The sequence below is a fragment of the Neofelis nebulosa genome, chromosome 11 (assembly GCF_028018385.1).
Source record: "Neofelis nebulosa isolate mNeoNeb1 chromosome 11, mNeoNeb1.pri, whole genome shotgun sequence".
Classification (NCBI taxonomy): domain Eukaryota; kingdom Metazoa; phylum Chordata; class Mammalia; order Carnivora; family Felidae; genus Neofelis; species Neofelis nebulosa.
The window spans coordinates 40,938,751-40,961,727 of record NC_080792.1 but is presented as its reverse complement, the minus strand read 5'-3'; the positions used below and the strand labels follow the sequence as shown (position 1 = coordinate 40,961,727).

The window sequence follows — 22,977 nt, the reverse complement described above, 5'->3', positions numbered from 1 at the left end:
GGGTCCTACTCTTGATCTCAGCTTAGGTCTTCTTGACCTCAGGGTTATGAGTTTGAGCCCCTCATTGGGCTCTGTGCTGGGTATGAATCCTACTTTAAAAAAGAAAAAAAGATAGTGTTCATGCCATGGGATGGTTGTAAGGGAAAATGATAAAACATGTATGGCTTTTAACACTGTCTGGAACATGGTAAATGCTCAAAATTAATAGCTTTTAATATTTATAATAATAGATTATTGCTTATTTTTACTTTGATATGTTTTGTCATCATATAAAATTCAACATGCACAAATCCAAATCACTGTAGTATTCTGTCATCTAGTTTTTATCCCACCTTTGGTGTCTATCAGAAACAAGAATATTCTCTCAATTATCCTGGATAGAAATCCCCTTCCTTTTTTCACCCCTTATATCTGATTATTCACAAGTATTTTGATTTTTCCTTTGAGGTATTTCTTACAACTGTCACTTCTTTTTTTTTTTTAATTTTTTTAATGTGTTTTCATTTTTTTGAGAGACAGAGCACAAGCAGGGGAGGGGCAGAGAGAGTGGGAAACACAGAATCTGAAGCAGGCTCCATGCTGACAGCACAGAGCCCAATGCGGGACTCGAACCTATGAACCATGAGATTATGACTTGAGCCAAAGTCAGACATTCAACCAACTGAGACACCCAAGTGCCCCTCTGTCTCTTCCTTTTTATGTTATTCCTCTTGCCAGGAATATTGCCATTCCTTCTTTAAAGTTTATTCTTTACTTTGAAAGAGAGAGAGAGACAGAGAGAGAGAGAGAGAAAACCAGCTGGGGAGGGGCAGAAAGAGGTGGGGGACAGAGGATTCGAAGCAGAGATCTCAATGCTGAGCTTGAACTCACGAGCTACAAGATTGACCTGAGCCAAAGTCAGACACTTAACTGACTGAGCCACCCAGGCGCCCCACCTTCTAGAGCCATTTTAGACTCTACCTATTCTTCAGAGTCACGGCCAGATTTCCATTTCAGAGGCCTGGCCTTAGTATTGGAGTTCCCAGTATCAAACAGTTTCCTATCTACTTGTCTACATGTGGTTTTGCCCCCCTGTATTAGATTATAAGCACCTATAGAGCAAGCGCAGTGGCTTGCCATCTCTTACAATGTCTTCTACAATTTTGTGTCTAGAGTAGACACTCCATGAATTTGTCAATTCATTTGTCAGTATACAGTCCCCAAATTTCTAATTTGTATGAAGAATGTTTATCTTTGTTGTTCAAGAAATACAAAGGAAGAACTTTTAACAAAAGTAATAACGAGATGTGAGAGAATTGACGTATAAAGTTGGTTGTTAAAAGTTGGAAAACAGTGTTTTGACAGCTACCTCAATCGGTCCTACTTTGTACATCTTTTAGGTGGATATGTGTAAAACAAGGATATGTTTTCACTTTTCCACTTGCTTTTGTTTTTGTCTTTTGTTAAGCAATTATAACAGTTTCCTTACACGTTAGATTTCATGTTTGAGGTTTAACTTCCGTAGTTTGAGTGAAACGAAGCAGGGTGGGTCGACCACCTTACCACAGCAGTACAAAGCTTCTTTTAGCACAAGATCTTATCAGTTTCTAATGAAACATTTAGTAGAATATGTGTTATTTAGCCACAGACAGCCTCATGGTTAGGATCTCTGAATGTATATCTGGAGGAACAAGGGCTCTTTATTCTGCCTTGGTAAAAATGGACTGTAAGAACTGTCTTTTATGTTTGCTCTTAATGGGGCCATTAAGTATACTGTGTATTGTGAATTCATGTAATACCATTGGATATATTATAAAACCGTGGTATTTATATCTTTCCCTGAGGGACAGGATTTCCTTTACTTACTATGACCGTCTTTAAAATTAAAATCCATCTATTGGCTCTTTTTATCTGTCATTGTTTTCCTTTCCCTCTGTCTCTTTTTACTGTTTTCTTTTTTCTTTCCTCCACCTTGCTCTCTTTTTCCTCTCCCCTTTTTCTTTCTTACTTCTTAACCATCACCAGATTAGGTAATGGCATCCAAAAAAAGTAAATTTGAGTTAATAAATGTCTTTCCACTTTAAAAAACATATGCTTTCTGGAAGAACCAAATTCAAGAACTCAACATTTGGGTCTTCGAAGTATTAGAGAAATTTCTAAAGTGTTATTTGTGATAATGCCTTAACTTTGTTGTACTGTTGTCATGAATGCATCCTTTTAATGAACTGACCCCACACTATATATGATCTTATTTGAAATAATGAAAGTAATAAAGCTGGATCATAAGACTTCATTGAGCCCCTTTGCAACAGGCAATTTATTTTGAATTTGCTTTTATATAGGTTTGCCTCAGCGAAATGAGGGCACACATAAGATCTTGTCAGAAGTATATAGATAAGTATGGACCACTGCAAGAACTTGGGGAGACGGCAACAAGGTTTGTTTCAGCACAACATAGTTGAATGCTAAATTTGATATGCTTGGGAGAGAAGTTAATAGACTGGAACAGTTAACTGTTTTATTGTGAAAATACGTATGGAGTTGTGTTTAGGCTCTGAACCATAACACCTACTATTGGTAATCATTTTACAAAAGAATTTCGCTTTCTGTACTTGAAAAACTTTGCATGGGGGTACCAACCAAGCACTGGAGAGATTGGAAGAACTTCCTCAGACAAGTTTGTATTAAGGAAGATCCAAAACTAAAACATGGAACTGTTCAAGTTCCTCACGGCTCTATTTTCTGACTAATAGATTGACGTAGATCCTGGATTCTTTTTCACTCTTCCACTGCCATTGCTCAGTGCCCCAGCTCGTTTCCTCTTGTGTTGCTGGTTTGTCTTTAGAAGGGAGGAAGTGACACCTCAGTATATAGTCTAACAAGGAAGAACAGGTCTGGGGCAGGCATCTTTTTTGTGGGTAATCTTATGGGGCTGGAGGAAGGATGGAAGTGGTTAGTAGGGGCAATGAAGAATAGTGATCATTATTATTTTTTCCTTTAAAAAAAGAGAAATGAATCTGAGCCATTACTCTCTTGATGGCCAGAGTAATTACAAAGGTTGGAGTCTCTCCCTACCAAAAAAATATGGAAATGATTTGTGTTTTCCTGCATGGGCTGATGGCTTTGAAACCATTAATCTAAGTATGAGCTCAGTTATGAATAGTGATATTCAGCAGGAGTGTGACTTTTTTTCCCTCTCCTGAAGGAAAATGTAGTTTTACTTATTTTAAGAAAATGCACTGAAAGCTCAAATTTCCTAACCTGAAAGTCTAGATGATTGCCCCCTTCCTTTGTTTTACTAGAGATTGCTTTGCAAATGTATCCATTTATTGTAGGGTTAGTTTTATACCATGATGTTATAAATTTTAAATGAGTATTTTAGCTCAAAGAAGAGTATGAATTCTATTAGCTTGGTTGCAAGGACCAGTAGGAAGGAAGGACAATAAATGGGTTAGGAAAATGTATGCGTTTGATTGTAAGGTTGTTAGCCTTTATAAAAATATATCCAGGCTAATTTAAATCCTAATTTCTTCTGCTAGTTAGAATTAAGTAATAAACAAAATAATAGAAAATGAGGAGGGTTGTTGATTAATCAGTCTTCTAGGATGGAGTAAGATTTGCATTTAAGATAGAAATCTTTGCTTCATAGAAGAACTTAACTGCTGCATGATTCAAATTTTTAAAATTCTTAAGGGTATAAGTCTTAGGGAACAGGAAGTTATATCTATGATAGAAAGCGAGCAAAGAATTTCAAGCCTCCATATTGTACCTATGCATTTAAGGCAGCACTGTCCAATGGAACACACATGTGAGTTTATGTTTTCTAATAGCCACACTAAAAAGGCAATAAGAAACAGTGAAATTAATTTTTAGTGTATTTTATTTAACCAAAGATAGCTTAAGTGTTACCATTTGAACATGTAATCAATATAAACATTTTTGAGATATTTTGCTTTTTTTTATATTAAGCGTTTGAAACTCACAGTGCATTTTGTACTTCCAGCATCACTCAATTTCAATAGCCACATTTTAAGTGACAACAGACGTATATGGCTAATAGCTGCTGTACTGGACAGCACAGACGTAAAGGTCAAATACTCCTTATAGTCACCTGTAGTAATATGCTGGTGGGGCTGAAGAACAAACAACACCCAGTTATGTTTCCTGAATTAGGAGAGGGAGGAAGAGAAAGAGAAAAAGTAACCCAGGGACAGCTGGGTGATATGGTCCCGGTTTGTCAGTAAATGGGTGCTCAGACTGCACTTCGCTTCCAAAGAGAATAAAGTGCTTCACGTGCTGCTCTAGCCGTTCTCCACGGTGGCCCTGGGAGGATACTTAACTTTTCTCCATGAGAAAAGGCATAGGCATCTGACCATTATCAGGATCAGAAAAATAATGTCAAATCTGGAAGTTTCCAGAACAAGGGCTGGAAACTAGATCCGCCTACGTTCTCTTGCTTAGCTCTAGTTAAATGCTAGCAATTTTAGTCATTTTTGTATTCTGTGCAATTTCCAGGTGTGTGTGTCCATTTTGTCAGAGGGAACTGGATGAAGACAGCTTGCTGGATCACTGTATCACTCATCACAGATCAGAAAGGAGATCTGTGGTAAGGAATTTTGTTACTATATACTTCTGCAAAGTCTAAGTTCGGTATACACTAGAAATCCATTCAATAGGCTTCTGCTTGTAGGTATATTATGAAAGATAGTTTATGTCAAGGTTGTGGTAATTCTGTGACTGTTAACAATATGTGAGTGGTAAGAATTACTAATGTGCGATCACTCGGTCACTTATGAACTTAGACATTATCTCTTACAGATAATTATGGGCATAATCAACTAAGACGATCAAAACTACACAGCTAAAATCGAACTTGAGTATACTAACTGTGGTCACGTCCTAAGTTAAAAACATTTTTTAATAATGCAGATAAGGTTATCACAATAATTCACTAGAAATGAGCAGTAGGAAGTTATTCATCTTCAATCTGTTGTTTTATTTCACAGTCTGAGTATTTATCCATATGCGTGCACAATAAATATACATATTGCTTATCATTTCCCAGGTTCACTGCGATGCTTCCTTTTTTCTTTTCAGCCTGGCATTTTAGTTCTACTTTGCAGTGTAACTTTTATGATTTTCATTTTGGTATAGTTGTGAGGGAAAGCAGGGTGGTGATGGATACATTACTTAGCCATTTTACTATTTTTGTACCCTTGTTACCAATTTTAGGATGTGAATTCATATTGTACATTTGAACTCTTCCTTCTATTGGATTTTTTTTCCTGAGAGGAAATCCTTAGATTTATCTTTCTGGGACCAAGAGAGCAAACTTTATAATAGTTCTTGAAATATACTTCTAAAATGCATTTCCAGAAAGGTTGAGTCAATTTATATTTGTGTAAACGATTGATGAGTAAACCACCTTCATCTTAACCTGGCCAACAGTGGGTACATTTACTTTAAAATTAAAATAAAAGGGTCGCCTGGGTGGCTCAGTTGGTTAAGCATCTGACTCTTGATTTGGGCTGAGGTCATGATCTCGCAGTTGTGAGATCCAGCCCCGTGTTGGGCTCTGAGCTGACAGAGTGGAGCCTGCTTGGTATTCTCTCCCTCTCTCTCTGCCCCTCCCCGCTCTCTCTCTCTCTCTCTCTCTCTCTCTCAAAATAAGTAAATAAACTTTACTTTATTTTTTTTAAGTTTATCTTGAGACTGACAGAGACAGCACGAGTGGGGGGAGAGGCAGAGAGAAGAGAGAGAGAAAATCCTAAGCAGGCTCCACACTGCCAGTGCACAGCCCGACACAGGGGGAGCTCTAACGCACAAAGCTGTGGGATGGTGACCTGAGCAGAAACCAAGAGTGGGACGCTCAACTGACTGAGCCACCCAGACACCCCTAAATAAATAAACTTTTAGAAAGAAAGAAAGAAAGAAAGAAAGAAAGAAAGAAAGAAAGAAAGAAAGAAAATTAGAGGTTTAGCAGATATAAAATGATACCTCGAAGATTATTTTGAGTTTTATTTTAGTGTTATGTTATATATATACGTGTGTGTGTGTGTGTATACACACACAGACATATATGTATGTGTATCATTTATATAGATATGAGTTTTGTTTTGTTTTTTAATTTGAATTTTAAGGTTATTTTCCTCCATAAAATCCTTTTGGAAAGTGATGAGATTGAAACATAGGTATATTAGATAGATAGGTGATAGATAGATAGACAGATAGATAGATACAAGGATAGTTCTCACAACAATCCTAGAAGATAGGTGTGATTACCTCCATTTTACAAATGATAAGTTGAGGCTCAGAGAGGTTAACTAAGTCTTAACAAGGTCACACAACTGTTAAGTAGCAGAGCCACAACTTGAACACAGTAGTCTAATTTCCAGAGCATGGTCGACCCCTATGATCTACTAACGGGTTCACAAGAAAAGCCACACAATACGATCAAAGATATTTGTTATTGATCCTAATGGCTTAGGCATTTTGGTTCTTGGAATGGCTTGATATGTGTTGGGAGAGCAGGGGAGACTGTCACGGGCTTTTACGGCTTGTAAGTTGCTCTGTGGGAGGAACTGGGCTAAGGAGCTATGTTATGATAGGTCCCTGGGGAGCTAGAAGAAGTTAGAAGAAAGCGTTAGGATGGCATAATAATAGCTACCATGTACTGAGTTCTAAGTGCTTCCTTGTCTGCTGACTACCCTGTGGAGGTATTATCACACAGCCTGAGTCCTAACCACTAGTACCCAAGTGCTACTCTGACTGGAGGAACACCAGGTGCCTTGGGCCTTGGTCTTAGGCTGCATCACAGGAGTAATCTGGGGCAGGCCGTGTACTGGTCTGTCCATTGGTACTGTGTACGTGGCTCCAACAGAAGCCCAGTCCTCGTGCTCCTCAGTTTGCCTATCAGATTAAAGGTGCCCATGGAAGCTAGGTCTTCCTTGATTTAGAGGTCGCAGACATCATTGAAGAAAGCCGACCCAAGGGCAGAAATAAACCAGAAATGGTGGGATCAGATTGCCCATAGAATTAATAGCTGAAACCGAGCTTTAGAGGAGATCATCTTTGGTGCAAACCCCATTAATGTCTTCACCTCTGTGTCATCATTCCTAAAATGGGGATGATGATGATAATGATGCCCTTTTCACCGGGTGGTAGTAAGTGAGTCAGGTGATAATGGTGGGCTACGACCACTTTTGCAACTACATAAAACCAAGGCCAGTGGAGATTTCAAGGAAGCCGTGTACCCTCACTGTTGGGGAACCCAAGCTGGAAGGGGTGTGAAGTAATGAATTTCACAAGACCAGGATGCAATTGTGGCCTTGAGGCAGGAGCAGATTGTTCACAAAATCCATGGTTCAGTAATAACACGAGGGCCGTCTAGGTGGCTTCTAGCACAGAAGACCTTCAGCTTCCTATGTTAATGTTCCATGCTTGAATAGGAAATCAAGACAGGTGTCACTCTGAAGGATCTAGAGCCACTAGAATTCAGGAGACATGCTTTGATTATGAAAAGGCTGGAAGCAGGTACTGTGGCATAGTTGAGGTTCACATGCTTAGGGATCCCCAGTCGGGGAAACACCTCCCGGAGAAGTCCTATGTCCAAGGCTGATTCTGGACTGGTTTGGAAGTTAGCAAGGAATCATTGCTTTCAGGGGCAGGGTTGCTGGGTTTGCTTGCAGATAAGATCAGTGACATCATCTGACCTATCTGGCATAAGAAGTTTCATGGCAGTTAGAGATTTGAGCAAATGATTCTGCCTTCTAGATAAAATTAGATAATTCAGAGATCGAACCCCAAGCAACTAATCTTTTCTTTCTTTTCGTAAGACTGGGGTAGTGGGTTAAGAACATCAGGGAATTTTGAATTTTCTCACATGCAGCTTTAAGAACCAACAGCTCCTTGGGGTGCCCGGATGGCTCAGTCAGGCAAGCGTCTGACTCTTAGTTTCAGCTCGGGTTGGGCCCTGCACTGACAGCATGGAGTCTGCTTGGGATTTTCGCTCTCTCCCTCTCTGCCCCTCCCACCCTTGTTCTCTGTCTCTCAAAATAAATAAACTTAGAAACAACAACAACAACCAACAGCTCCTTTTTGCCACACAGTAGTAATATTCTGCAATGTTTTATTAAATTTTTTTTTTAACATTTATTCATTTATGAGAGACAGCACAAGCAGGGTAGGGGCAGAGAGAGAGGGAGACACAGAATCCAAAGCAGGCTCCAGGCTCTGAGCTGTCAGCATAGAGCCCGACGTGGGGCTCGAACTCACAAGCTGTGAGATCATGACCTGAGCCGAAGTCAGATGCTTACATGACTGAGCCACCAGGTGCCCCATCTGCAATGTTTTATTTAAAAAAATTTCTGGAATATTAAACTCAAAGGAGGCCAATGACATAAACAGCTTGCTTCAGATTGAATTGTGAGACCACTTTTGAGAGAAATTTGGTATTTTGTCCTCTAAAGGGAAGATGTTTCAACAAGAGCCACACTTTCTGGTTATTCTTTTTCTTTCAGTGGTTGGCTCTTATTTATCCTTTAGAACGCCTCTTAAATCTCACTTCCTCAGGGAAGCCCTCCTTGACCCCCAAATTACTTGTAGCTCTTGCTTTTCTCTCCTCTTTTTTTCTTATTCATCACAATTTGTAATTGTGTATTCATTTCATGTCTGTCTTTCCCTGTAAGTTATTCGGTTCACGAAGTCATGGAACCTCTTGGTTCAACACTGCTTGGCCAGCTGTTGGAAGACAACCTAGCACATAGAAGGATATAGTGATTACGAAAAATAAGATATTAAAGAAAACATCATTTCATTCAAAGGATGCAGTAGTCTCTTAATTTCTGCCTTGCTCCTGAGATTCATTCCTTAAGGGAAGGGACGGGACTTTTATTGGTTTGGAACATAAATTGTGGTGACTAGAGCCTGAGCCACCTGCCCACAGAGGTTTATTTCTGTGGATATTTAGAATATCTGTGACTCGACCGGGTAGTGGGAGAATATGTTTTGGAAGGAAGAAAAATCTGTATTAAATTTGCTTTCAAACTCTTACTAAATTAGATGTGCAGTCTGGTACCTTAATTTTTGTTACATATTTGTCTGTAATTATTTTCGGTGCATGTCTCTTTTCTCTTTTTTTTTTTTTCTTTTTTTTTTTTTGACTCAGGAATTTTAAATTTCTTCCCCAAATGGCGCTTGGCATCAGATGGTTGCTGTGGAAAAGTTAACCTAAACCACAGATCTGGGTGTCCATTGTAATAGATGTTCCGAAGGATTGAAGTTGGTGGTAGCTTCTAATCTGGAGGCTGTTTTTCACCTGTGCCGTTCACCATCAGATAAAGTCCATACTGGGATGAGGCCAACATCTGTTGAATGCACACTGCACAATGGTTGATTCCTAATCTGAGTAGCGTGGCCCAGGAGCACTGAGTAGAGGCAAATAATAAAGGACGAGCTGATATTAGCCATTGGCAGCGGTAGGGAGAGTATAGGTGAACACTTAGGTACTTGGTAATGATTAGTAACTCTCGTACCATTTCTTTCCCCTTCCTATTCTTACCCTCTCCTCCTTCAGGTCAGATCCTTCAATGTAAGACACACAAAAAGTCTTTAGAGTACTATAGCTGTTGGCCTGTTTTACAACGTCCTTCTGGTAGATGTACAGCAGAAGACTGAAGTCTCATCTCCACTAGTTCCTATTAAAATCAGACGAAAAACAAAAGCTACTTAAAGTTCCAGGCTTTCTGTATCTTTCTCCTTCGCTAGATCTCAAAGCTCCTTAATCATTGGGCCAGGGGTTAGCATCTCTGTACCTCTGACTCTTGACGTGGGGCCTCCAGAAACCAGAATAGGTGCTCAAATGAACCATCTATTGAGCAGAACTGGTCCCAGTGTATCCTTCCAGACTCATGTCCTACTACTTCCTGCCACATGCCCTGTCTTCAGCCTCCTACAGCTTTTCCCATTGCCTAAGCAGGCCTGTCCTTTTAGATCTCCTGCCGTTTCCCACATTGATTTTTCTGCCTGTTGATGTTCCTCACTGTGGCATTGCTGGCTCATTCTTCCAGACTCATTTCAGTTACCAGCAGCTTGGCTGAAGCTTTTGCTGATTTCCTGGGCAAAATTAATGATTCCCTTTTTTAGGTCTTGAACTGTTGTTTTGAGTATAACATTTGAACGTATAGCATAACGTCTCAGGTGTAGCACTTGCTATGCAGTAGTAAAAGTATTTGCTTCAGTGATAACAATAGCAGCCATTTAGTATTTGTGCCAAGGACTGAGCTCATATAATGACTGAGCTTCAGAATGTTAAATGATGTGTTTTAAATACGCAAACAGCCCTGCAAAGCAGAGATAGTTCTCATTTTGCAGGATAAGATTAGTTACTTGCCAAGGTTAAGTCAGTGAGAGGTAGAGATGAAATGGGGAACAATTTTCCAGGTACTGGGAATGCAGGAGTGAACAGGACACATGTAATTGCTTCTGTCATGGAGCTTCAACTCTTCAAGAACAAGGATCAAATAGTAGTAAATATATGGTGTTTACTGAGTGCCTAGTGCGTACCTGGCACATTAAGGACATTATCTCTAAACATCATAACTGCTCTACAAGGTAGGTGGTAGGATCTCCACTTCACAGAAGAGGGAAACTCATGTGCTGAAGGTCACATAACGAGCAAGAATCTGCAGGGATTTGAACCCAAGGCTCTCTGATTTCACAGGCCATGCAACACAACCCTATCTTTACTGGTTCCCGTATTCCAGGTGCCTAGCACATAGTAGAGGCACAAGAAAGAGTATTGAGTGAACATACTTCTATAACTAGTCTCCCTTCCTTCACACCACAAAAAATTAATGTTGCTTTTCCTTAAAATATTTCTTGGTCTCAGCTGTGTTCTCATTACTACATAGGGGTCTCAGGGTAGATTAAGTGCTATCTTGGGATAGCATTTTGTGATTAGAAAATCGGAAATGATTATAAAGCAATAGTAACTTAAAGGATGTAATTTTATTAAAAATAAGGCAAATATTGGGGCTCCTGGGTCGCTCAGTTGGTTAAGCATCCGACTTTGGCTCAGGTCATGATCTTCCACTCTGTGAGTTCAAGCTCCGTACGGGACTCTGTGCTGACAGCTCAGAACCTGGAGCCTGCTTGAGATTCTGTCTCTGTCTCTCTCTGCCCTTCTCCCACTCACACTGTCTCTCGCTCTCAAAAATAAACATTAAAAAAATAATAAATAAATAAAAATAAGACAAATATTAACGGAGTAGCGCAAAATTCAGAAGTATATGTTTAGATATTGAGCATACTGAAACCAAGACCTCCATAAAACAGTAAGAAAAAATTGCATAAAGCCCTCATTGAAATGTAAAGAAAAATGTTATCATCCAAGCAGATAAATTAAACACTGTTATATGAAAAGAATGTCGAATTGCCTGTTAGGAGGCCTAGATTCCCATTCTGATACTTCAAGTGGTATAAATTTAAGTTAATTTTTTTCCTTTCTGAAATTGGGTTCCTGAAGGGAATAGGATAATAAATTAATCGGGGTGCCTGGGTGGCTCAGTCGGTTGGACTCAGGTCATGATCTCGAGGTTCACGAGCTCGAGCCCCACACCAGGCTCTGTGCTGACAGCTCTGTGCAGACAGCTCTGTGCTGATGGCTCAGAGACTGGAGACTGCTTCAGTTTTGTGTCTCTCTCTCTTTCTGTCCCTGCCCCGCTCACAATCTGTCTCTCTCTCCCCCAAAAATATAAATAAACATAGAAAAAAATAAAAAAAAAATTAGGTTGTGAGGATCAAATAAGAATAGTACCTAATTTAATGCCTAACACATACCTTGCATTCAGTAATGATTCTGCATCTCATATTTATTTATTTATTTATTTATTTATTTATTTATTTATTTAATCTAGAGAGTGAGAGCAGGAGAAGGGCAGAGAGAGAGGGAGAGAGAGAGAAAATTCCAAGCAGACTCCACACCATCAATGCAGAGCCCAACTCAGGGCTCAAACTCATGAACAGCAAGATCATGACCTGAGCCAAAATCAAGAGTTGGATGCTTAACCAACTGAGCCACCCAGGCACCACTGCATCTCATATTTTAAAATGAATGCATGAGGAGGGGCGCCTGGGTGGCGCAGTCGGTTAGGCGTCCGACTTCAGCCAGGTCACGATCTCGCGGTCCGTGAGTTCGAGCCCCGCGTCAGGCTCTGGGCTGATGGCTCGGAGCCTGGAGCCTGTTTCTGATTCTGTGTCTCCCTCTCTCTCTGCCCCTCCCCCGTTCATGCTCTGTCTCTCTCTGTCCCAAAAATAAAAAAAATTAAAAAAAAAAAAATAAAAAAAAATAAAATGAATGCATGAGGAAATGGAATTTTTAAAAAGAAACCTAAGTTAAAACATAATAAAGTAGTGTCTGTTAAAGAAAGTCATTTAAATTAGCCATTAGGGATATACAAATTAAAATCATGATGAAATACCACTGCACACCTATCAAAATGATTAAAATTTAAAAAAATACACACACACACCCACACACACACACACACACACACACACGGTAAGGTTAAGCATCCGACTTCGGCTCAGGTCATAATCTCACCGTTTGTGAGTTCAAGCCTTTTACTAGGCTCTGCGCTGGCAATGAGGAGCCTGCTTGGGATTCTGTCTCTCCCTCTCTCTTCCCCTCCTCCACTCGTGCTTTCTCCCTCAAAATAAATAAACTACAACACAATACAATTAAATTTTAAAAATATAGACAGTACCAAATGCTGGTGATAATTCAACATTGCTAGTAGGAATGTAGAATGGTACAAGCACTCTGGAAAATAGTTTGGCAGTGTTTTACAAAGTTAACCGTAAACCTCACCATATGACCCAGCTATCACACTCCTGGAAACTTATTCTAGAGAAATGACAACATGTTTATGCAAGCATCTGTATACCAATATTCACCGCAGCTTCATTTATAACAGCCAAGAACTGAAAACAACAAATGTCCTTCAGAAAGTAAATGGATAAATTGGCACATCCACATCATGGAGATCTACTCGGCCATAAAAAAGAAGGAACTTTTGATGCATTCAGCAACCTGGGTGAATCTCAGGGCCATTATGCTCAGTGAAAAAAGCCAATCTCAAAAGATTAATCCTATTTATATAACATTCTCAAAATGATGAAGTTCTAGACGTAGAGAACAGATCAGTGGATACCAGGGTTTAGGGAGAAAAAACAAAGTAAAGAGGAAGCCCAAGGAAGTTCCTTTGTAATGACATGGCAGTTCTGTATCTTGATTGTGTTTGTGGTTATATAAATCTATACATGTGATAAAATTTCATACAACTACACAGGCACACCGAAAAAACTGAGTTCATGCAAAAATTGGTGGACTCTAAGTAAGGTTTGTTGTTAATTGCCAATTTACTGGTTTTGATAATGTACTACAGTTACGTAAGATGTTGCCATTGGGACGGGGCGCTTGGTGGCTAAATCAGTTAAGCAGTTAAGTGACCGACTTTGGCTTAGGTCATGATCTGATGGCTTGTGGGTTTGAGCTCCACATCAGGCTCTCTGCTGTTGGCATGGAGCCTGCTTCGGATCTTCTGTCTCTCCCTCTCTCTGCCCCCAACCCGCTCGTGCTTGCTCTCTCTTAAAAATAAGTAAGCATTAAAAAAAAAAGATTTGGGGGTATCTGGGTGGCTCAGTCAGTTAAGTGTCCAACTTTGGCTCAGGTCATGATCTCACCACTTAGGAGTTTGAGCCCTGCGTTGGCCTCTGTGCTGACAGCTCAGAGCCTGGAGCCTGCTTGGGATTCTGTGTCTCCCCCTCTCTCTAGGCCCGTCCCCCACTCGCATTCTGTCGCTCTCAAAAATAAACAAACATTAAAAAAAAAAAAAGATGTTGCCATTGGGGAAGCTAGGTGATGGGGTCATAGGACCTCTGACATTATCTTTGGAATTTCTCATGAGTTTATAAATGTTTGAAAATGAAGAAGGTTATTTTTTTTTTAATTTTTTTTCAACGTTTTTTTATTTATTTTTGGGACAGAGAGAGACAGAGCATGAACGGGGGAGGGGCAGAGAGAGAGGGAGACACAGAATCGGAAACAGGCTCCAGGCTCCGAGCCATCAGCCCAGAGCCTGACGCCGGGCTCGAACTCACGGACCGCGAGATCGTGACCTGGCTGAAGTCGGACGCTTAACCGACTGCGCCACCCAGGCGCCCCGAAGAAGGTTATTTTTTAAAGCCATTACTGCTATTAAATTAGGAAAATATGTGTAAATACTAATTGATGCTAGTGGGTTGTAATCTATATTGCTGGTGGAAATAAAAAACTTTAGGGCAATAGATATTAGGAACTACAAATGGTCATAGTTGTTGACTTGCTAATCTCCATTGTTCTATGAGAATTGTTCTATGGTGTTCTATGAGAATAATTCCCAAAAGGTGAACACTATAGATTACATCATTTGTAATAACAAAATATCTGCATGCCAAAAAAATCTTATATATTTCAAGAGCGAGGCAATTAATTGATCTGCTAACTGCAGTATTGTTTAAATAATAAGTTGATAAATATGTACAGAAGTGCCTATGAAGAAATAAATGCAATTTTACTTAGTATTATTAATATTTATGCAGTTTTAAAATATTATGCTGAGGGGGCGCCTGGGTGGCTCAGTCGGTTGGTTAAGTGGGTTAAGCGTCCGACCCGTGATTTCAGCTTAGGTAATGAACTCATGATCATGGAATCGAGCCCTGTGGCAGGCTCTGCACTGAGAGTGAAGCCTGCTTAAAATTCTCTCTCTCTCTCTCTCTCTCTCTCCCTTTGCCTCTCCCCTGCTTGCGTGCACATGCACGTGCTCACTGTCTCTCAAAAAATAGATAGATAGATAGATAGATAGATGATAGATAGATAGATAGATAGATAAAAAATAAAATATTATGGTGAGGAATGGCCAATAGATTCATAAAGCTAAAATTCACTTTGCTGAATAGTTTTTTTAAATTTTGTAAAAATTCTGACACTAATGATTATTTTTAATTCTTTCTTGAACTGTTGGTTTTCTTCATTTCCAGTTCTGTCCACTCTGCCGATTACTACCTAATGAAAATCCAGGCAGCTTCAGTGGCAGTTTAATAAGACATTTGCAAGTCAATCACACTTTGTTTTATGATGATTTCATAGTAAGTATATTTTCTTACTTTTACATTGTTTCTATGTGGTGTGTGTTAACCTTACCTTTTTAAATTCAAGCAAATAAAATTATGGTGGAAAAAATGTGTATAGACCTGAAGTTAAGTAATAGCATTAAGTAGGAAATTATAAAATATAGTGTTTTATAAACTTGACTATTAATATGAGTTATCTGCCTTAGACAAAATTATTTTCTCTGTGATTGAGATAATTGCTCCTTGTATAAGGTACTAGAGTTCACTTTCAAATTATTTTAATTTTTACTCTAGTCCCTCTGTGTGTCTAGTTTTAATATTTATGAAGTTGAAAACTTAGGTACCTGAGATGAAATTAAATCACATGAGTAATGAAATGGCTCAGAGTTTATTCTGCATGCAGTTGATAATACATTGAATGGCTAATAACAGATATGGTGTTATCAGTGTAGTAAGACACACAGGCCATGTTTTATTTAAATTCCATAAAACACAAAAGTCATGTTTATTGAACTTTTACAAAACTGAAAAATTTTTATTAGGAAATATTATAAACATGTACAAAGGTAGCCAAAACAGCACCATGAACTCCCACAGGTCATCAATAACTACCCATCAGTAACTACCAACTCATGGCCAGTCTCATTGTATTAAGAATTTTTCGGGGGGCACCTGGGTGGCTCAGTGAGTTGAGCATCTGACTCTTGATTTTGTCTCAGGTCATGATCTCATGGTCGTGGGATCAAGTCCCGTATCGGGGTCTGTGGTGGGTGTGGGGCCTGTTAACATTGTCACTCTCACTCTTCCTTTGCCCCTCCCTGCTCACATGCGCTCATGCATACTCTCAAAAAAATAAAAATTTAAAAATTTAAAAAATTTAAAAAGAATTTTTTTCTTTCAGTATTATTAGTAATTGACTTACAGCACTGTGTAAGTTTAAGGTATACAGTATAATGACTTGTTTATGTATTGTGAAATGATTACCACCAATAATTTTACTTAACATCCATCATCTCATATAGATGCAAAATAAAAAATTTTTCTTTGTGATGAGAACTTTTAGCTTCCAAATACACCATACATTGGTGGTAACTATAGCCTTCATGTTGCGCATTACGTCCCCAGTATTTATTTATAAGTGGAAGCTTGTACCTTTCAACCACCTTCATCCAATTCCCTCTCCCCAACCCAAGAATTTTTTTTTTTTTTTTTTTAGGATGGAAGAAAAGTTAGATGTAGTATGAATAGTTCTAACTTATGACTGTATTTCCCATGATCAGGAATGAGAACAACAAGCCAGAAGTTAATGTAGCCTTTGTTCTACTTTGCTCCATGTGTTGCCATGTGAGGGTAATGTGTTATCCTCTGAGTCCCTTTCAGCAAAGGGAGTATTGCCTATTATGGGAGGAAATCCCTCATAGCCATGTTCTGAAATAGTATATTTTATTGTTCCCTCTATCTAAATACATGAAATATTAAGGGCTAAATTTAACTTTGCATACAATTTTCACATGATTTTTTTTTTTTACTGCTTTCTTTTTATGCAATTTTTTAAATGCAATTTCAAGATAGAATTCAATAATTGTTGAAGATTGTCACTTGAAAATTTTCTCCCTGCTTTCTGATCTGCCCACTATGGTTACAACACAAGGAGCTTGGGTTCTGACCTGGGTTTAAGTAACAACTCGGTCACAGCTCTGTGACCTTGGGCAAGGTATTTAACCACTGAGCCTGTCTGTTCACTTGATAAGTGAGGAGAGTAAAACCACTTTGTCCCATAAGCTCTTGAGAGGCTTAAATTTGATAGTGCATGTAAAGTGATATGCACAGTTTGGGCAAGGGCGTTAGGCAAGTTGGAGATGGGGAGAGGATAAATGGGGGTACTAGGACCACTTGAAGAATTGAACAGGCTACACAACAGAGGCTTCATGTTCTCAGCTCCAGCACTCAAATAATGTCTTTTCTGGCTGCTGAAGCTCACAGGGCCTCAACAGAGGCTGGTTCCGGTCTATATGTTCTCGTGTTTTACAACACATAGGGCTTCCTCTTTCCCTTAGTTCTGTTAGGTGTTTTAAAAACTAGGTTGATTTCATATCTGTTCTGGCTATTCATAGTCACTCCATTCTTCTCGATATTTTTCAAAGTATGATTCAGGGCTGGTCAGGAGGAAGCGACTTTGATGAGAGTACTTTCAACCCACTCAAAACCATATTCTTGGATGTGGAAATAAGGTACAAGCAGTATTGTTTGTTTTGACTTTTTGGTTTCCCAAGCTACCAAGTACTATACTAAGCACTTTAAGCATATTATCTCATTTTATTCCTTACAGCAGCTTCTATGAAGTGAGTATTGTGTTACTGTCGTCACTAGCTATGAAACATCTGAAGCTCAAAAGTTAATAAATTGCCTAAGAAAAAACCAGGATTGGTCCAAATCTTGTTCTCACCTAGGCCTTGTGGCTTTCCTTTGGATTTTGTTGATTTGCATTTATGCTTTTATGTTTTAGAATAGATTTCCAATAGAGACTTTACCTTATTATTATTATTATTATTATTATTATTATTATTATAGAAGAGGAGATGAATTGCACAGGATAGGGCTCTTAATAGTTTTTGTTTTATTTACAGCACGTGCTAACTTAAAGGTTCGAAAGCCATTTTGACCATCGGGAGGCAAGGAGAAAGAGTTTTGTGTTCAATATATTTTTCAGAGATAGATATTCAGTAGAAGTCCTGGGATTGGTTAATTCTAGGGGAATGTCTTGACTTTACTCCATATTAGAAGTTTACTTGGAACATAGCACCCTGACCATGATTTATAATGTTGACTAAAGATTACTAGTGTAAACTCCAAATCAAGGCTATTCTACTATGACAATAACAAGTTAATTGTTATGCATTAAGAAGAACTAGAAAAATGTACTAGCCCCAAAGCAAAAGTTCTGGGATAAGTTTATGAGAGTTTCTGTGGAAACGTGGGACAGGTCACTAAATTCAGAGCTCTACTTTCCTGCAAAATGAGGCATTGCCTTGACCTTTATCCTCCAGTTGCTGAAAACTATCATCTCTGATTCTGTGTTTCTAATTATTTTTCTTTATTGTAGGATTTTAATATAATTGAGGAAGCTCTTATCCGAAGGGTTTTAGACCGGTCACTTCTGGAATATGTGAATCACTCAAACACCACATAATTTTATTCAAAGGAAAGGAGAGGAGACCATTCAATTGCACCATTTGTTAAGATGCTGCTCGAACAATTGGAGGGAAATTGTCAATGTTCGATGGGCAAAAATGTACAACACAGTTATATGTTTGTCTATGTTTATTGTTATATTGCATTTTAAAACTGCTTTCATTGGGATGGCTTAAATCTGTTTTACATTCTTGACTTTCTTAGACACTTAACAAAAAATAGTCTCCATCAGCCACCAAGGTATAGAAGAGAACATGAGGCAGGATATGTGGGTGAACGATCTTTACTTGCAAATTGGATGATACTATGTGTAATGCTATAGATTAATAACTATCATCATAGTTGGGCAAGATAACTTATATTTGTTCTATGTAAAAATATGGAGATTGAAACCAAGTATGGACATTCAAGGAAACCTGAAATCTGCTCTAGTGCTTGTCTAATCTCTAATAGAATAATATGGGTAGCCTTGTATCAAAGTAGGAAAGGAAAATCTTGGAAGTCAACAAAGTCCGCTTAACCAAATTATAAAACATAATACTGTAAACAAAGTAAATGTTGTGTTAACAATGTATACTTAATCCTTTGACTTTTTATAACTATGCACAATAAGAATTTAGTATTATATTTTTCAAATATTTGTAGCTTATTATTTAGAAATATTTCTATAATATAGGTAATTTCTTAAGGACCTTTAGCTGATATTTATAGAAGTGTTCATATTCATAATTTTTAGTGGAAAATCCTAAGGGCTTTGATTTTTTTTTTTTTACTTTTATCTTTTAGAAAAAATAAAATAAAATATAAATACTGAAAACCAAACAGAAAATGTAGGAAACAGTTTTAGAACTCTGCCAGCCACTCTGGATGTCCTCTGTGTATCCACTCACAGTTATTAGCTGTCTTCCACAGGAGTAACCACTACAGTGCTATCAATACCTAAGTGTGTATTTTTAATCTGTAGGTTTTTTCTTTTCCTTAAAATGTATTATTAGTTAAGAACTTGGTCTGGATAGAGTTATCCACAGCCTGTATTTTACTGTTTGCATACTCATGGTGCAATTCAGCATGTTCCTCTTTCCTCTGAATATTGACACATGGATCCAAATATAATAGACTCAGGTTCAATCCTTTTTGGCAAGATTATAGGTCATGGTGTGTTCTTTCATCAGAGGGCACACAATGTCTGGTTCTCTCTTTTCGTGATGTCAGCTGAAATTGATACTCAATGCCTTGATCCATTGATTTATTGTAAGTTGGAGGATATTCTAACCCTATCATTTCTCTTTCATTTATTAGTTGGAACATTTTTATAAAGAGATGTTTCCCCACATCTACTATTTGGTTGACCAACGGTCAGATTTGTATAGGAAAGGGAAAGTAAATGTTTGTATTTTCCCTTTATTTACTAATTTTCAAGATAATAAACTTGTTTCCTATTTCTTCCAGAGATCACTTTTTCTTTTTTTTTTTTTCAGTGTTATGAACTCATGGATTCAAACATGTTTGATAGGCCTCAACCCATTTTAAATATTACCTTATTGAAGTTCAAATTGTCCCATATCTGGCTATTGGGAGCCACCCCAAGTTGGTGCTGAGTCGTTTTGACACTACACTAGCCATCTTTAATAGTTTCCTTGCTATCTCAGAAGATCCAGGCTCAACTTGTGTGTTATTTGCCCCAGACCTGGAATCAGCCATCTCTCTAAAAAGCTTGGTTACTTTCAGTGAGAAATGGCATTTCAAAATCATAATCAGGACTCTATGCATGCTCATTGCTAGTAGCTTAGCCATGGTTTCTAGGAGAGAGCTAGGAAATACCAATTTTTTTTTCACAAGATAAGACACTTTCTGAGTTTATTGTAAAACCTCCAAGTCAAGTTGAGTACTACAGGGATTTTACTTAATCCTTCCTGTTACTACTATATCTCCATTTTCTACACCGAGAATCTTGGTTTTCAAGGACACAGGGCATGATAGAGTTAGACTATCCCACAATTATTCACTTCCTTTATTTACCTTACACATGCAGCAGCCTCAGAATAACAACGCTAAAACCACCATCACCAATATGGTAGCTGAAACAATTAAAATTTTTTCATTTGCTCTACCCATTCTCTATTTTTAAAAGTCATACTATGTCAGCATTTCCAGAACATACTGGTATAACATACTATACTGTCTCCCTTCTATCCCCCATTTAGTCTTACTTCTTCAAATAACTATATATATAGTGCTTGTCACTGGTGGTTACCTGATGACTCTGTTTTTTCATATCTGGATCTTTAATGATGAATCCAGGACATAGAATGATGTTTCTGTATTGAAAGGAAGAAAAGGAAGCTATGAAGACTAGTGATAACAACTGAGGATAAAATATTTGGCTATACTTAGCTTTTTAATTGTAATCATTATAAACTTTATTTCTTACACATAAATGTAGTCATAATCACGCTGCCCCAAATGTTTTATAATTATCCATTTCTTCTTTAAAGTCTTGCTTACTATTCTGCCATCCTCTGTGAGGTAATTAGAAAAACATAAAACCGGATGAAATCTAGAGGGCCTTATTTCCTCTCTTTTAGATACTGGCTTCAAGCTTGCTTTTTACAGCTGCAAACAAGTAGGAAGAGATTTTTAGTTTCACAAGCTCTAGTCCTGCAATTTGGATGGACCATCCAATAAAGCAAAACCTGCTAGACGACAAGTACAAAAAGAGAGGCATTTTTCAAAGATAACCAGACTGAAAATCTAGTCCCTAAAAATAAAAAAAATAATAATAATAATAGTAATAATTTATTTCTGAGCATTCGTACTGATTATCCAGAAAAATAAAGCTTTATTCAGAGCAACACAAAGGGCATCTTTACATCTGTAAAACAAAAAAACTTCAAAACGTTGAAAACCATATTTTAAGGCAAGCTTTAGATCCTTTACCACTATTAACTTCAGCACAGCAATTCTGCATCCTGTCCCTGGATTCCTCTTAGGATAATTTTGCCACCTACAGGACAAACGAGGTGCTGGCCGCCTGAATTATTTTGCCTTCTGAATTAATTATCTTGAGGTCTAACATGGTGAAGTGCAAATACTCATTGTTTCACTGTGCCTTTAACCTTTTATAAAAAGGAATTGACAATTCATTGTTTCAAAAAAATGAAAACCGTAAATCAAACTGTCATACTGTACATCTTAAACATAAGTATACAGTGATGTATGTCCGTTATTTCTCAATCAAACCAGGGGTTTGGGGGGGTGGGGTGGGATGAGAACCAGTATTTGAAGCTGTTGACTATTAACAAAATATTTTACTTTCTCTATAGTGCTTCAAGATGCAATTTTTTCAAGGCCTTATAAAGGAAAAACTGGTTCACGTGTTACTCTTTAAAGATCAAATTCTTCTAACCCAACACAAACCTACGGAGATTTTCCTTTGTGGGCTTTTTAGCCCAAGTTTCTAAATTGTAGCTTGAAAAATTGGATTGTGAATCTAGGATAAAGAGAGTTTCAGATCAGATCTCCTAAGAGAGATCTGCTTTGTTTCTTTACCTGGTGTTAGGTGTCTTTCATTTCGAAGTGAGTGTACTCCAGTTATTCAATGTTTACCATATCATTTGTACCTTTAAACATTGATTTTAGGGATTTTAAAAAGTCACTGAGAAATTCGTTCCTTTATTACTCAACTACAACAACAAATCTGTATAGTGATCAGAATTTAAAATGTACAATTCTTTTTCTTCTGTAAATATGTATTATTGTTAGAAATAAAGAATGGCAGGACCATTGCTTTCATTAAAATATCTACTGTGTCTGCTTTTTTTTTAATGTTTATTTATTTTGAGAGAGAGAGAGAGAGAGCAGGGAAGGGGCAGAGAGAGAGAATCCCAAAAGGCTCAGTACCTGCAACGAGGAGGCTGACGCAGGGCTCGATGTGGGGCTCAGTCTCACGAACTGCGAGATCGTGACCTGAGCCAACATCAAGGCAGTCAACTGACTGAGCCACCCAGGCTCCCCTACTGTGTCTGTTCTTAAATACGGATATTGATAAATTTTTACACAAACTTGATTAGCTTTTTAAATTGTCATTGTTCAGGAATATCTATCGCAAACATATACCTTCCTTTAGGCCAGTAATTAGGTCATTTTGCCTCCTGGGAGACATTTGGCAATGCCTAGGGACATTTTTGGTTGTCGTAGCTCGGGTGTGCTGTTGGCCAGAGATGTGGCTACATAGAGAGAGGCCAGGGATGCTGTTCAACGTCTACAATGTATAGGTCAACTCTCCACAGCAAAGAATTACCCTGTCCAAAAGGTCATAGTGCTGAGGTTTAGAAACCCAGATTTAGGCTAAGGTAATGCTGAGCATCATGGAGTTATTACTGGTTCTGTTTCCAAAGGGCCTCATTGAAATTTAAAAGGTAAGATGTAAATGAACTCTATAAATCCTACTCCTTGCTAAATACATACTATGTTTTGGGTAACAATCATGTGTACTTCAGATGTGAATATATTCAAACAGATGAAAGCTTTTTGGGTTTTCCACAAGAGGTACAGGACAGAACACAGGTGCTATTGACGTGACCTCTGATGACTGTTTACTGAGTGCATCCTAAAAGATAGAAGCAGTCCAGAATG

The 22,977-nt window shown here is 38.2% G+C and overlaps 1 protein-coding gene across 3 annotated transcripts in view; it reads left to right on the top strand.

Moving 5' to 3' along the window:
- The window catches only part of RNF125 (ring finger protein 125), a 56,746-nt gene that overhangs the window by 21,796 nt on the left and 11,973 nt on the right, over positions 1-22,977 (top strand). Inside the window, exons 4-8 of one of the 3 annotated variants that reach the window (XR_009250994.1) lie at positions 2,322-2,416; positions 4,495-4,585; positions 15,058-15,165; positions 17,295-17,381; positions 18,254-22,142. Coding sequence is in view for 2 of the 3 variants with exons in the window: in XM_058692424.1 (XP_058548407.1) it covers positions 2,322-2,416; positions 4,495-4,585; positions 15,058-15,165; positions 18,254-18,340 (381 nt within the window). In the remaining variant the exon portion in view is untranslated. Of the gene's footprint in view, positions 1-2,321; positions 2,417-4,494; positions 4,586-15,057; positions 15,166-17,294; positions 17,382-18,253; positions 22,143-22,977 lie in introns of those variants that run through there. The other 2 variants (XM_058692424.1, XM_058692425.1) reach the window with 2 other exon arrangements.